This window comes from Rhinopithecus bieti, unplaced genomic scaffold (genome assembly GCF_001698545.2).
Source record: "Rhinopithecus bieti isolate Rb0 unplaced genomic scaffold, ASM169854v2 scaffold_19652, whole genome shotgun sequence".
NCBI lineage: Eukaryota > Metazoa > Chordata > Mammalia > Primates > Cercopithecidae > Rhinopithecus > Rhinopithecus bieti.
Window position 1 is genome coordinate 2,752,595 of NW_016809913.1, and position 14,333 is coordinate 2,766,927.

Sequence of the window (14,333 nt, forward strand, 5' to 3'; positions counted from 1 at the left end):
AAAAAAAAAAAAAAAAAAAAAAAAAAGCCAGGTGCAGGGGTTCACTCCTGTAATCTCAGCACTTTTGAGGGGCTAAGGCAGGAAGATAGCTTGAGCCTAAGTAACAGAGTTAGACCTTTTTTTTTTTTTTTTTTTTGCACAGAGTCTTGCTCTGTCACTGAGGCTGGAGGGCAGTCCCACAATCTCAGCTCACTGTAACCTCCGCCTCCTGGGTTCAAGCAATTCTCCTGCCTCAGTCTCCCAAGTAGCTGGGATTACAGGTACCCGCCACCACACCCAGCTAATTTTTTGTATTTTTAGTCGAGACGGGTTTCACCATATGTTTGCCAGGCTAGTCTTGAGCTCCTGACCTCGAATGATCTACCCACCTCGGCCTCCCAAAGTGCTGGGATTACAGGTGTAAGCCACCACATCGGCAGACCTTGTCTCTTTAAAAAAAAAAAAAAAAAGGCCAGGCGTGGTGGCTCATGCCTGTAATCCCAGCACTTTGGGAGGCAGAAGCAGGAGGATCATCTGACGTCAGGATTTCGAGACCAGCCTGGCCAACATGGTAAAAACCTGTCTCTACTAAAAATACAAAACCAGCCAGGCATGGTGGTGGGCACCTGTAATCCCAGCTACTCGGGAGGCTGAGGCAGGAAGATCTCTTGAACCCAGGAAGCAGAGGTTGCAGTGAGCTGAGATCATGCCATAGGCACTCCAACCTGGGCGACAGAGTAAGACTCTGTCTTAAAAAGAAAAAAAAAGAAAAAAAAAAAAAACAGGCCAGGCACAGTGGCTCATATCTGCAATCCCTCACGTCTATAAACCCAGCACTTTGGGAGGCCAAGGCAGCCAGATCACTTGAGGGTCAGGAGTTCAAGATCAGCTTAGCCAACAAGGCAAAACCCCATCTCTACTAAAAATACAAAAATTAGCCAGGCTTCGTGGTGCACACCTGTAATCCCAGCTACTCAGGTGGCTGAGGCAGGAGAATCATTTGAATTCGGGAGGTGGAGGTTGCAGTGAGCCGAGATCATGTCACTGCACTCCAGCCTAAGCAACAGAGTGAGACACTGTCTCAAAAAAAAAAAGAAAAAAGAAAAAAAACTCTGCATCAATTCCATCAACTTACTGATGAGGTCAGGAAAGGATAAAGAACCTGCTCTGCCAGGCACAGTGGCTCACGTACGTAATCTCAACACTTTGGGAGGCCAAGGTGGGCGGATCACCTGAACCGAAGAGCTCAAGACCAGCCGGGACAACATGGTGAAACCCCATCTCTACAAAAAATTAGCCAGGCCTGGTGGCACATGCCTGTAGCCCCAGCTACTTACTCAAGAGGCTGAGGTAGGAGGATCACCTGAGCCTGGGAGGCTGAGGCTACAGTGAGCTGTGACAGCGAAAATGCACTGCAGCATGCGTGAGAAAGTGAGACCATCTCAAAAAAAAAAAAAAAAAAACCTGCCCAAAGTCGCCATAGTTAGCAATGTGAGAGCTGAGATTAGATGAGAATCCAGGTCTCTGACCTCCCAGCTCAATGTCATATTGCCAATATAAGTTCCCAAAGGAGTTAGAGACCCACCTTAAAAGGGACCTGAAAAACACATACTGTACGATCTTTCTTCCATGCTTCTCACCACCATTCCAGTCCTGCTTCCTTTTGGAGCTACAGGAAAAGGCCATGTTTACCCTCCATGACATCACATGCACATGTCAGGGAGTTGACCTAAACATCTCTAGACTGCCTGAATGACCTGTTTTAATAATATTAACTACTTTAAGATAGCTTTTCTAAGCCTGACAGTTTTATATTTATGCAACTGTCATGGGGCGGGGGAGACGGAATCCAACGTCTTATATTTTCATTTCAAATATTTATCATTTATGGATGTGCTTTTGCCTAAATGCACTCAGTATACAGCTCTCACATTAATGCCAAATCCATGAACGGAATTATACATGGCTAAACAGTATTTCAGACTGATATACCATATACCATATATATGACTGATATACCACAGCTGACCTAACCAATCCTCTACTGCTTAAGAAGTTGAGTTGCTCCCAATGAGCTTAACTTTGATTGAACCTGCTACTACTGCCAACCTATGCTATCACTTGGGATAACATAAAAATTAGTTCTTTCCAAGCTTGGGAGGCATCTAAACCCTAAAATTCTCTATTTGTGTATATTAGCTCTAACTCTGCCCCAGCCCTTTAAGAAGTTACAGAACTGAGCCCCATCCATTTGTTTACCACAACTGCTTCCCAACATCTTTCACATCAAGATACATGTAGAAAGTATTTGGCACACTAGAGTCAAAGGATGACGCTGCTGACACATGATCCCAAGAATTCAATACCAGCAGGAACCTTCTGACTTCACCATTTATTGAGTGATGCATCCTTTCAGCCTACCCAAAAAACCTCCCACTTTGGGTTACTGGAAATCAGATCCTTTTTCTACTACTGTTAAGTATACAGGCCTCAAGGAATATCTGCTCTTCTCTGTAGCCAAGTCCCTTCAACAACCCAACAAACTATTAATGCTGCTAAATTAAATGAGACACATCTCCATTTTTCCACATCTCCCAGTATAGAGGGAGAACAGGCCAGACACAAAAATATGTATGGTTAAAAAACAAATAAATAAAATAAGGCCCAAGAACCGGTATACTGCTTTGCTAAACACATTAGTTAATAGGGGCCGTATCACCACTCTGAGTGTCATGGATGACACATGAAAAGTTTATTGTTAAAAACAGAAACAGGCCAGGCACAGTGGCTCACGCCTATAATCCTAGCAATTTGGGAGGCAGAGGTGGGCGGGTGGCCTGGCCAACGTGGTGAAACCCCATCTCTACTAAAATACAAAAATTAGCTGGGCATGATGGCAGGTGCCTGTAATCCCAGCTACTCGGGAGGCTGAGACAGGAGAATCGCTTGAACCCAGGAGACAGTGGTTGCAGTGAGCCGAGACTGCGCCACTGCACTCCAGCCTGGGCAGCTGAACAAAACAAGACCCCATCTCAAACCAACAACAACAAAAAAAAAAACAGAAACAAAGGCCAGGCATGGTGGCTCATGCCTATAATCCCAGCACTTTGAGAGGCCAAGGTGGAAAAATTGCTTGAGCCCAGGAGTTCAAGATCAGTTTGGGCAACATGGCGAAACCCCATCTCTACAAAAAGCTTGGCATGGTGTCACGCTCCTATAGTCCCAGCTACTCAGGAGACTGAGGTGGGAGAATCACTTGAGCCTGGGAAGTTGAGGCTGTGGTGAGCTGCGATTGCACCACTGTGCTCCAACCTGGGCAACAGAGTGAGACCCTGTCTCCAAAAAAAAAAAAAAAAACAAAGGTAAAAACAAAACAAAAAACTAGACTGTCACTCATTCAACACAAACATTAATGAGGGTCTATCATGTGCCAATTATTACCATTTGACAGATGAGCTAAACATAAATTAAGTAACTTGCCCAAAGTCACATACTAGAAAGCAGCAGAACAAAATGTCAACCTAAGAAAGCCTGATCCTGGATCACTACATCCCTGACAGATGAGGCAAGTAGGCATTATCTTTTACAGATGAGAGGTAACACAAGCACTTAATTAAACTAGTCTTCTGCCTCCAATTTCAACATTCCTTCAATAATGATGCCTCCAGTAAAAAAAAAAAACCGCTGAATACAAAAGAAAATATTCCACCTGCCAATCCATTGCTTCCTAGCCCCACATTCACACACACTATCAGAAAACTACATACCACACTCAGCTGAAATCGGGTTATCATTCTTCAGCCCTGATTTGAAGCCCTTTGGAAAAGTCAACCAACTTTACAAAGATCTCCAAGAGTCAACAGACTTGGGGTAGGCCAATCCCAAAGGAAAACGCTACTATTCTGAGTAAGTGGCTAAGAGGAAAGTTAAGGGAGTCTTCTAAGTGCGACCTATCTCTAAGTTTGGTTCTAATAGGCAGATTGCCTGGTCTAGTACAGATAGGTATGTTCTTAATACATTTTAGGCAGTTAACAGGAGGAAAGCTGCCAGTTAGAAAGGTAGCTTTCAAATTGGTGCTTTGAAGAAGCTAGAGCCAAATCAGCCAATTTTATTCTCCAGCCCCAACCCCCCATTCCTTCCACCTATAAATAAGACGAGTTTTTTTTTTTTTTTTGAGACGGAGTCTCGCTCTGTTGCCCAGGCTGGAGTGCAGTGGCGCGATCTCGGCTCACTGCAAGCTACGCCTCCCAGGTTCACACCATTCTCCTGCCTCAGCCTCCCGAGTAGCTGGGACTACAGACACCTGCCACCACGCCCGGCTAATTTTTTGTATTTTTAGTAGAGACGGGGTTTCACTGTGTCAGCCAGGATGGTCTCGATCTCCTGACCTCGTGATCCACCCGCCTCAGCCTCCCAAAGCACTAGGATTACAGGTGTGAGCCACCACACCCAGCCAAAATAAGATGAGCTTTAAGAAAACACATCCCAGGAATAGCTACGTCTGTTACCCGACTGCATGTCCAAGGTGGCCTGCAATTTAGGTGGGCAGTAGATGGCATTTGCTGTGGTTCGAGCAGAGGTTAAGGCAGCTCGGGCTTTCGGCAGGTTGCTCAGGGCATGGTATGTTTTGCTTTCTAAAAGTTGTACTTCCACCAAAAGAGCTTTGTCGTCCATCTTTTTCAACTCCCGCAGCAGCTGAGAACCTGAAAAAAGAAAAGATATATTCTCCTTTATTAGCCATCAGCTTAATAGCTAAATACTGTAACAGCCCACTCTCCCACCCTCGTAACACCCAGGATTTAAAAAAAAAAAAAAAGCCTAAACTCAAAAAAGGTTACCGCTAGACCCCATGCAATAATTAAATTTTCCACTAATGTGCTATCTTCCAAGAGGAAAACACAACTCTTTGAAGTTTTCTGCTTCCTGAGGACAATATTAGAGCCAAGAGTCCTATGAGCTTACTCCTAAGATTTAAATACAGTGGAAATCTCTACCTATAAAATGCTAAATCTAGTTATCCAGTTCAGAAAGACACAATCTTGCTCTCTTCTTGTCCAGCAATCACAAGACTATATAAGAAACACTGAGGCCGGGCGTGGTGGCTCAAGCCTGTAATCCCAGCACTTTGGGAGGCTGAGACGGGCGGATCACGAGGTCAGGAGATCGAGACCATCCTGGCTACATGGTGAAACCCCGTCTCTACTAAAAATTACAAAAAAAAACTAGCCAGGCGAGGTGGCGGGCGCCTGTAGTCCCAGCTACTCAGGAGGCTGAGGCAGGAGAATGGCATAAACCCGGGAGGCGGAGCTTGCAGTGAGCTGAGATCCAGCCACTGCACTCCAGTCTGGGCGACAGAGCGAGACTCCGTCTCAAAAAAAAAAAAAAAAAAAAAAAGAAACACTGAGCACCAGGGTTGATGAAGAAGTAAAGAGTTCTGGATATACCAATGTTCTCCAAATACACCTTCTTCCCTGACTCCCCCATCTCAAACTAGAATATCAAATTCAAATAGACTTACACCATATACATAAATTGACTCAAAATGGATCAAAGACCTAAATTTAAGAGTGAAATCTATAAAACTTCTAGAAGAAAACAGAAATAAATCCCTGTGGCTTTGCATTTGGCAATGATTTCTTAGATATAACACCAAAGCATAAGCAACAAAAACAAAAAACAGGTAACATAACTTCATCAAAATTAAAATGTACTTAAAGGGACACCATCAAAGGAAAAAAACAACCCACAGAACAAAGGAAAAAAAATTGCAAATCATGTATCTGGTAAGGGACTTGTATACAGAATAAAAAATAAACCTAAATGCCCATCAACGGCAGACTGAATAAAGAAAATGCAGTATATATATACCATAGAATACTATGCAGTCATAAAAAAGGACGAGAGCATGTCCTCTGCAGGAACATGAATGGAGCTGGAGGCTATTATCCTTAGCAAACTAAAGCAGGAAGAGAAAACCAAATACTACACGTTCTCAGAAGTGGGAGCTAAATGATGAGAATACATGAACACACAGAGGGGAACACCACACACTAGGGCCTATCATAGGGTGGGAGAAGGGAGAGGATCAAGAAAAATAACTAATGGGTACTAGGCCTAACACCTGGGTGACAAAATAATCTGAACAACAAATTGCATGACACGAGTTTACCTATGTAACAAACCTGCGCATGTACCCCCGACATTAAAATAAACTTAAAAAAAAAAAAGAACTTCAGAATAAAAAATAAAAACAAGAGCTGGGTGTGGTGGCACACGACTATGGTCCTAGCTACTCAGGAGACTGAGGCAGGAGGATTGTTGGAGCCCAGGATTTCCAGGCTGCAATGAGCTATGATTGCACCACTGTACTCCATCCAGGCTGGGTAACAGAGTGAGACCCTGTTTCTAAAAAATAAAAACACAAATAACCCAATTTAAAAATAAGCAAAGGATCTGAATATTTATCCAAAGACATACATATACAGGAGGCCAGGCACAGTGGCTCAAGCCTGTAATCCCAGCACTTTGTGAGGCCAAGGCGGGCGCATTACCTGAGGTTGGGAGTTCGACACCAGCCTGGCTAACATGGTGAAACCCCCATCTCTACTAAAAATACAAAAATTAGCTGGACATGGTGTTGCACGCCTATAATCTCAGCTACTTGGGAGGCTGCAGCAGGAGAATCGCTTGAACCCAGGAAGTGGAGGTTGCAGTGAGCCAAGATCATGACACCGCACTCCAGCCTGGGAGACAGAGCAAGATTGTCTCAAGAAAAGAAGAAAAAAAGGCCGAGCGAGCATGGTGGCTCACGCCTGTAATCCTAGCACTTTGGAAGGCCAAGGCGGGCAGATCACAAGGTCAAGAGTTCGAGACCAGGCTGGCCAACATGGTGAAAACGTGTTTCTACTAAGAATACAAAATTAGCTGGGCATGGTGGCAGGTGCCCACAATCCCAGCTACTTGGGAGGCTGAGGCAGGAGAATCGCTTGTACCCGGGAGGTGGCGGTTGCAGTGAGCCAAGATCACGCCACTGCACTCCAGCCTGGGTGACAGATAAAGACTGTCTCGAAAAAGAAAAAAAAAACAAGACATACAAAGGAGCAATAAGCACATGAAAATATGCTCAGTATCATCAGTCATTAGGGAAATGCAAAACAAAAACATAATGAAATACCATTTAGGATGGCTAAAATTAAAAAATAACAAGTGTTAGGGCCGGGCGCAGTGGCTCAAGCCTATAATCCCAGCACTTTGGGAGGCCGAGACGGGTGGATCATGAGGTCAGGAGATCGAGACCATCCTGGCTAACACAGTGAAACCCCGTCTCTACTAAAAAATACAAAAAACTAGCCGGGCAAGGTGGCGGGCGCCTGTAGTCCCAGCTACTCGGGAGGCTGAGGCAGGAGAATGGTGTAAACCCGGGAGGCGAAGCTTGCAGTGAGCTGAGATCTGGCCACTGCACTCCAGCCTGGGTGACAGAGCAGACTCTGTCTCAAAAAAAAAAGAAAAAAAAAAAGTGTTGGGGAGGATATGGAAAAACTGGAACCCTTATACAATGTTGAAGAGAATATAAAATGGTGCAGCCACTTTGGAAAACAGCTTAGCAGCTCCTTAAACAGCTCATCAGTTACCATATGACACAGTAATTCCACTTCTAGGTATATACCCAGAAGAAGAACATGTCCACATAAAACCTGTTCATAGCAGTATTCTTTTTTTTTTTTTTTTTTTTTTTTTTTTTGAGACGGAGTCTTGCTCTGTCGCCCAGGCTGGAGTGCAGTGGTGCTATCTCGGCTCACTGCAAGCTCCGCCTCCCGGGTTCACGCCATTCTCCTGCCTCAGCCTCCCGAGTAGCTGGGACTACAGGCGCCCGCCACCTCGCTCGGCTAGTTTTTTGTATTTTTTAGTAGAGACGGGGTTTCACCGTGTTAGCCAGGATGGTCTCGATCTCCTGACCTCGTGATCCGCCCGTCTCGGCCTCCCAAAGTGCTGGGATTACAGGCTTGAGCCACCGCACCCAGCCAGCAGTATTCTTAAGAGCTAAAATGTGGAAACACAGGTGTCCATCAACTGATGAATGGATAAACACATGTGATATATCCTTACAATGGACTATTATTCAGCAATAAAAAGGAATGAAGTACTGACACATGCTACAACATAAACCCTGAAAACATAATGCTGCGTGAAAGAAGCCAATCACAGAGAAACAAATATTGTATCATTTCATTTATAAGAAATACCCAGAACAGACAAATCTACAAATATACCAAGAGCTTAGTCATTGCCCGGGGCTGCTAATGGATAGTAAGTTTCTTTCTAGGGTGATAAAAATGTTCTGAGGCCAGGCACGGTGGCTCACACCTGTAATCCCAGCACTTTGGGAGGCCAAGGCAGGCAGATCATTTGAGGTCAGGAGTTCGAGACCAGCCTGACCAACATGGTGAAACCCCGTCTCTACTAAAAAATACAAAAATTAGCCAGGCATGGTGGCAGGTGCCTGTAATCTCAGCTACTTGGGAGGCTGAGGCAGGAGAATCGCTTGAACACAGGAGGCAGAGGTTGCAGTGAGCTAACACTGCACCACTGCACTCCAGCCTGGACGACAGAGCGAGACTCCCTCTCAAAGAAAAAAAAAAAAGTTCTGAAATTTTTTTCTTTCTTTGGAGACAGAGTCTTGCTCTGTTGCTGAGGCTGGAGTGCAGTGGCATAATCTTGGCTCACTGCAACCTCCGCCTCCCGGGTTGAAACGATTCTTCTGCCTCAGCTCACATGTAGCTGGGATTTCAGATGTGCACCACAACGTCCTGCTAATCTTTTGTATTTTTAGTAGAGATGGGGTTTCACCATGTTGCCCAGGCTGGTCTCAAACTCCTGAGCTCAGGCAATCTGCCTATCTTGGCCTCCCAAAGTGCTGGGATTACAGGCATGAGTCACCACGCCCAGAGGAAAACATTCTGAAATTAAGTAGTGGTGATAGTTGTACAACTTAGTGAATATACTAAAAACCACTGAATTATACACTTTAAAAGTGAATTTTATGGTAAGTGAACCGTATCTTATTAAAGTTATTTTTTAAATGCTACTATTTGAACCATATGAAATTGCCACTTCTGCAGTCCAAAAACTGAATGTTGGAAACTCTTCAACCTAATAGATCATAAGAGCCATGTTCTTTTGTTCAGAAAAAATAGTCCAGATCTACCCACTCATAAAAAGCAAGCAGTGGCCAGACACGGGGGCTCATGCCTGTAATCCTAGTACTTTGGGAGGCCAAGGTGGGCAGATCACTTGAGGTCAGGAGTTTGAGACCAGCATGGCCAACATAGCAAAACCCCATCTCTACTAAAAATACAAAAACTAGCCAGGCATGGTGGCACATGCCTGTAGTCCCAGCTACTCAGGAGGCTAAGGCAGGAGAATCGCTTGAACCTGAGAAGCAGGGGTTGCAGTGAGTTAAGATTGTGCTGCTACACTCCAGCCTGGGCAACAGAGTGAGACTCTGTCTCAAAAAATAATAAATAAATAAATAGATAAATAAAAATAAAATTTAAAAAAAGCAGGGAAGATTTCAAGGTGCTTAAAGGCCACACAGGAGAAAGGCTTCAGTTGGCCACTCTAGCTTCCAAATATATTTGTACCCAATTAATTTCTTGATTTTTAAAACAGATTTTAAGTATATAAGCAGATATAGTAAACAGGACAACAAGCCAAACATTTCCAATTTAAAAACCTAAATCTGAAATTTAACAGAGTACTACATGCAAAATATAGACATACATTTTTTTAAATTTCAGTTATTAAAATGGAATTGATTTTACTGCTCTAAATTCAAGTAAACTTAAAACTACCCATTTGTCCTCTAAATTTGACAGATTAACTCTAGCCAGTTTTTTAAACTTTCAAATAACATTTTCTCATGACAAATGCAGAACTGTAAGCTACCTTAAATCCTTCTTAGAAGTGGGTAGAATATAAATTAACAGGTAATTAATAAGAGTAGCCAGGTGGTTTAGAATACACTCATTTAGCTAGCTGAGATGACTTATTACCAGCTTACTTACCCAAATGCAATGCTTCCTGGTACCTCTTGGTATCAAAGTACAAAGACACCAGTCTTGCCTAGGAAAGAGAAAAGGCATTGATTGAAGGGGGGGGGGGGGAAGCCACAGAAAGAAATCAAAGATTGACATCACAGAATCGTTACTGCTAAATACGCAATTTCTGATGATAGCATCAAATTCAGCATAAGAGATGATCTAGCCAACGTATTGTCCCTATTATAGCCAGCAAATGACTGTTAACTTTACCATGTTGTTGCTTATTACTCTGAGCCAAGTAGCAAATCTGTCTCAAAACTTCAATCAGAGCAATTCTCATAAATGGGGCTACCATCAATAATCTTTCGGTATTTAGGTAATTACGAAGTTGCTGAAGATACTTTTGATAAGGATGGTACTGCTTACATTTACCATCTATCTCATGCTTAGAGACCTGAAATCAGTACCAATGTAAAACCTACCTCCAAAGCTTGGCGTAAGAACGTTCTTTTCTCTGATTTGGCCCATTCGATGCACTCTAAACACAGCTCGACCTGCAATAAGGAGAGACAGTACATGCAACATTATGTCCTCAAATTCTTCCCACAAACCATGCTTTGGAGAACAGCTTAAATTCCCTCCTTACATATCATCCATATTGCTCTATTTAGTGTCTGATCCACAGTATCTCAATGTGTAATAGTTATATCATAATGGAGCATCAACTTGGCTTTTTACACATAAAATATCTTTGTGTTTAGATTATGTTTTTTAGGAAAAGAGCTTTATCTTCAAGACTCCTCTTCTACCTACCCAGGAGAGACCAAGAACTTCCAAACAACATGTATAGCTCTGGAATGTAGATTTCTAGACAGATTAGGAATTTTTAAAGCACAGATTTCTTACTGGCTAGAAATAGTAATGGTAATGTATAATACACAGGTAATAAAGGGGAGAAATTCTCATCCTAAGCACTAATGCCTCATTCCTAGCAGTTGCTTTTAAGACTTGAAAGGTCCAGCTGGCTTTTTCCCTTTCAGATTCTAAGCAATGCAACTAATCAATTCATCATCACTCTTAAAGCAAACAGGTACAGTAACTTAGCTTGTATTAAAGGGAATAAAAGCTGGTCCAGGGCCGGGCGCGGTGGCTCAAGCCTGTAATCCCAGCACTTTGGGAGGCTGAGACGGGCGGATCATGAGGTCAGGAGATCGAGACCATCCTGGCTAACACAGTGAAACCCTGTCTCTACTAAAAAATACAAAAAACTAGCTGGGCGAGGTGGCGGACGCCTGTAGTCCCAGCTACTCGGGAGGCTGAGGCAGGAGAATGGCATAAACCCGGGAGGCGGAGCTTGCAGTGAGCTGAGATTCGGCCACTGCACTCCAGCCTGGGCGACAGAGCAGACCCCGTCTCAAAAGAAAAAAAAAAAAAGCTGGTCCAAAGGTAGTGACGATTACAGGCATGCACCACCATGCCTGGCTAATTTTTTCTATTTTTAGTAGAGACGGGGTTTCTTCATTTTGGTCAGGCTGGTCTCGAACTCCCGACCTCAGGTGATTCACCTGTCTTGGCCTCCCAAATTGCTGGGATTACAGGCACGAGCCACTGCACCTGGCCAGCATTTCTTAAGAGAACTGTGGATTTATATAAAAACCTGTTGTATTAGCAGTTAGTTCTCGATTGTTCACAGTCAGTTACAGATTGAGCTCCTGATCTACTCTTTCCCTGCTTCTCACTACTGCACTTTGACCAGTCTTAAAAAAAATTTTTTATTAAAAAAAAAAGAAATTAGAATTAGCCTAATGCGTAAAAGCGCTTTTAAGCTTTAAAGGCACTCTGAACCCCGACTCCTATCTGCCACCTAAGTAGTGAGGTAAGGTGCAAAGTAACTGACTTAAAGCAGCACTCAATGCTAAACAGTCTAGCACACCATCATGTATCCCTGACATGCTAGCTTTGACAGAGTAAATATTAAGTACTGCAGATCTTCTATCACTTTGGTTACTGCAAGTTTTATATTAAGGTTGCTAATTAGAGCATAAGACCAAAAGAAATGAAATGAGAAACTGAGCTCTCCAAAGAACTGCTAATACAACAGGTTTTTATATAAATCCAAAGTTCTCTTAAGAAATGCTGTCCAGGTGCGGTGGCTCATGCCTGTAATCCCAGCAATTTGGGAGGCCAAGGCAGGTGGATCACCTGAGGTCAGGAGTTCGAGACCAGCCTGACCAAAATGAAGAAACCCTGTCTCTACCAAAAATAGAAAAAATTAGCCAGGCATGGTGGTGCATGCTTGTAATCCCAGCTACTCGGGAGGCTGAGGTAGGAGAATCCATTGAACCTGGGAGGTGGAGAGTGTGGTGAGTCAAGATCGCACCATTGCACTCCAGCCTGGGCAACAAAAGTGAAACTCCGTCTCAAAAAAAACAAAGAAAAGAAAAGAAATGCTGTAAGAAGGAAAAACTACAGGGACATAATCCAAATTGATAGGATCTTCTACTTTTACATCCTAAATTCTAGCTCTGTAAATAAATTAACAGATAACATTACACGGTACTCAGAGGATGCACCAGGAAGAGAACCAACAAAACCTTTACAACTCCTCACTGGAGCCCCCTGGTGGCTACCTAATCTCCAACTCTAAACTCAACTGAACTCATAAAATTCTCTAAAATAAGACAACCAAAACTAAAATAAAAGCAAGCTATATCACAATTGCAGAGCTTTGAGTTATATTCTGAAAAGCTAAATTCAAAGTAAGATTTCTAATATAAATGGAACTGAAAATATTTCTCTGAATAGTCTTAGCAAAAGGAAATATAAGTGTTTAGTTCCACGTGACTTGGAAGGGTAAGAAATGCTTCCCCGCTTGCAAGTTTTACCCAGCGAGATTTTCAAAGGACACAAAATGAATACCTGGGACTTAGAAATATTCCTCTGTAAGTTATATTTCAATAAATCATTTACCATACCCACCTACCAAAAAAAAAGAATGCCTGGGCTATTGATTCATTAGTCTAGAAGAGAGTTTGGTCACTTAAAGTATATCGCTAATTAAGAAACAATGAATTATACTCCTGCAATTCACCTGCCTCCATTTCCCTGATAGTCCAGATATTAAGTGATTCGCCTAAGGTGAACTGACGGGTAACATCAGAGGATTTGCCAGTAAGAGAACCAACAAAACCTTTGTAACTCCTCATTGGAGCCCCCTGGTGGCTACCTAATCTCCAACTCTAAACTCAACTGATCTCATAAAAATTCTCTAAGGGCCGGGCGCGGTGGCTCAAGCCTGTAATCCCAGCATTTGGGAAGCCGAGACGGTGGACGGGCGGATCAGGAGATCGAGACCATCCTGGCTAACACGGTGAAACCCCGTCTCTACTAAAAAAAATACAAAAAACTAGCCGGGCGAGGTGGCGGGCGCCTGTAGTCCCAGCTACTCGGGAGGCTGAGGCAGGAGAGTGGCGTAAACCCGGGAGGCGGAGCTTGCAGTGAGCTGAGATCCAGCCACTGCACTCCAGCCTGGGTGACAGAGCGAGACTCTGTCTCAAAAAAAAAAAAAAAAAAATTCTCTAAAAATAAGACAGAACCAAAAACTAAAATAAAAGCAAGCTATATCACAATTGTATAAGATGAATTTACCTAAGGACTACTAATCAGTTAATATCTGGACTATCACATATATCTGCTGCTGGCACCAGAACTTGTGCCTAACTGCAGCACTCTATCTTAACCCAGCCTTAAGTTGAGGTCATCACAGGTGTTTCTCCTACAGCAAGGATTTTTTTTTTTTTTTTTACACGAACTGGATATCTCTTTTTTTTTTTTTTTTTTTTTTTGAGATGGAGTCTCGCTCTTGATGCCCAGACTGGACTGCAACGGCATGATCTCGGGTCACTGCAACCTCCACCTCCCAGGTTCAAGCACTTCTGCTGCCTCAGACTCCTGAGTAGCTGGGACTGCAGCCGCCTGCCACCATGCTCAGCTAACTTTTGTATTTTTAGTAGAGAGGTTTCTTAAAACATGCTATTGTGGGCCGGGTGCGGTGGCTCATGCCTGTAATCCCAGCACTTTGGGAGGCCGAGGCGGGTGGATCATGAGGTCAGGAGTTCGTGACCAGTCTGGCCAACATAGTGAAACCCCCAATACAAAAAATTAGCTGGGTGTGGTGGTGTGTACCTCCCAGCTACTCGGGAGGCTGAGGCAGGAGAATCACATGAACCTGAGAGGCAGAAGTTGCAGTGAGCCGAGATCATGCCATTGCACTCCAGCCCGGGCGACAGTGTGAGACTCGGTCTCAAAAAAAAA

At 43.5% G+C, this 14,333-nt stretch overlaps 1 protein-coding gene across 3 annotated transcripts in view; it reads right to left on the reverse strand.

Annotated features, from left to right (window-relative positions):
• The window catches only part of PSMD11 (proteasome 26S subunit, non-ATPase 11), a 45,326-nt gene that overhangs the window by 12,410 nt on the left and 18,583 nt on the right, over window positions 1-14,333 (reverse strand). For all 3 annotated transcript variants that reach the window (XM_017890887.1, XM_017890886.1, XM_017890885.1), the window contains exons 4-6: window positions 10,502-10,573; window positions 10,044-10,101; window positions 4,488-4,682 (exon numbers count right to left, since the gene is read on the reverse strand). In XM_017890887.1, the coding sequence (XP_017746376.1) occupies window positions 4,488-4,682; window positions 10,044-10,101; window positions 10,502-10,573 (325 nt within the window). The remainder of the gene's footprint in view (window positions 1-4,487; window positions 4,683-10,043; window positions 10,102-10,501; window positions 10,574-14,333) is intronic.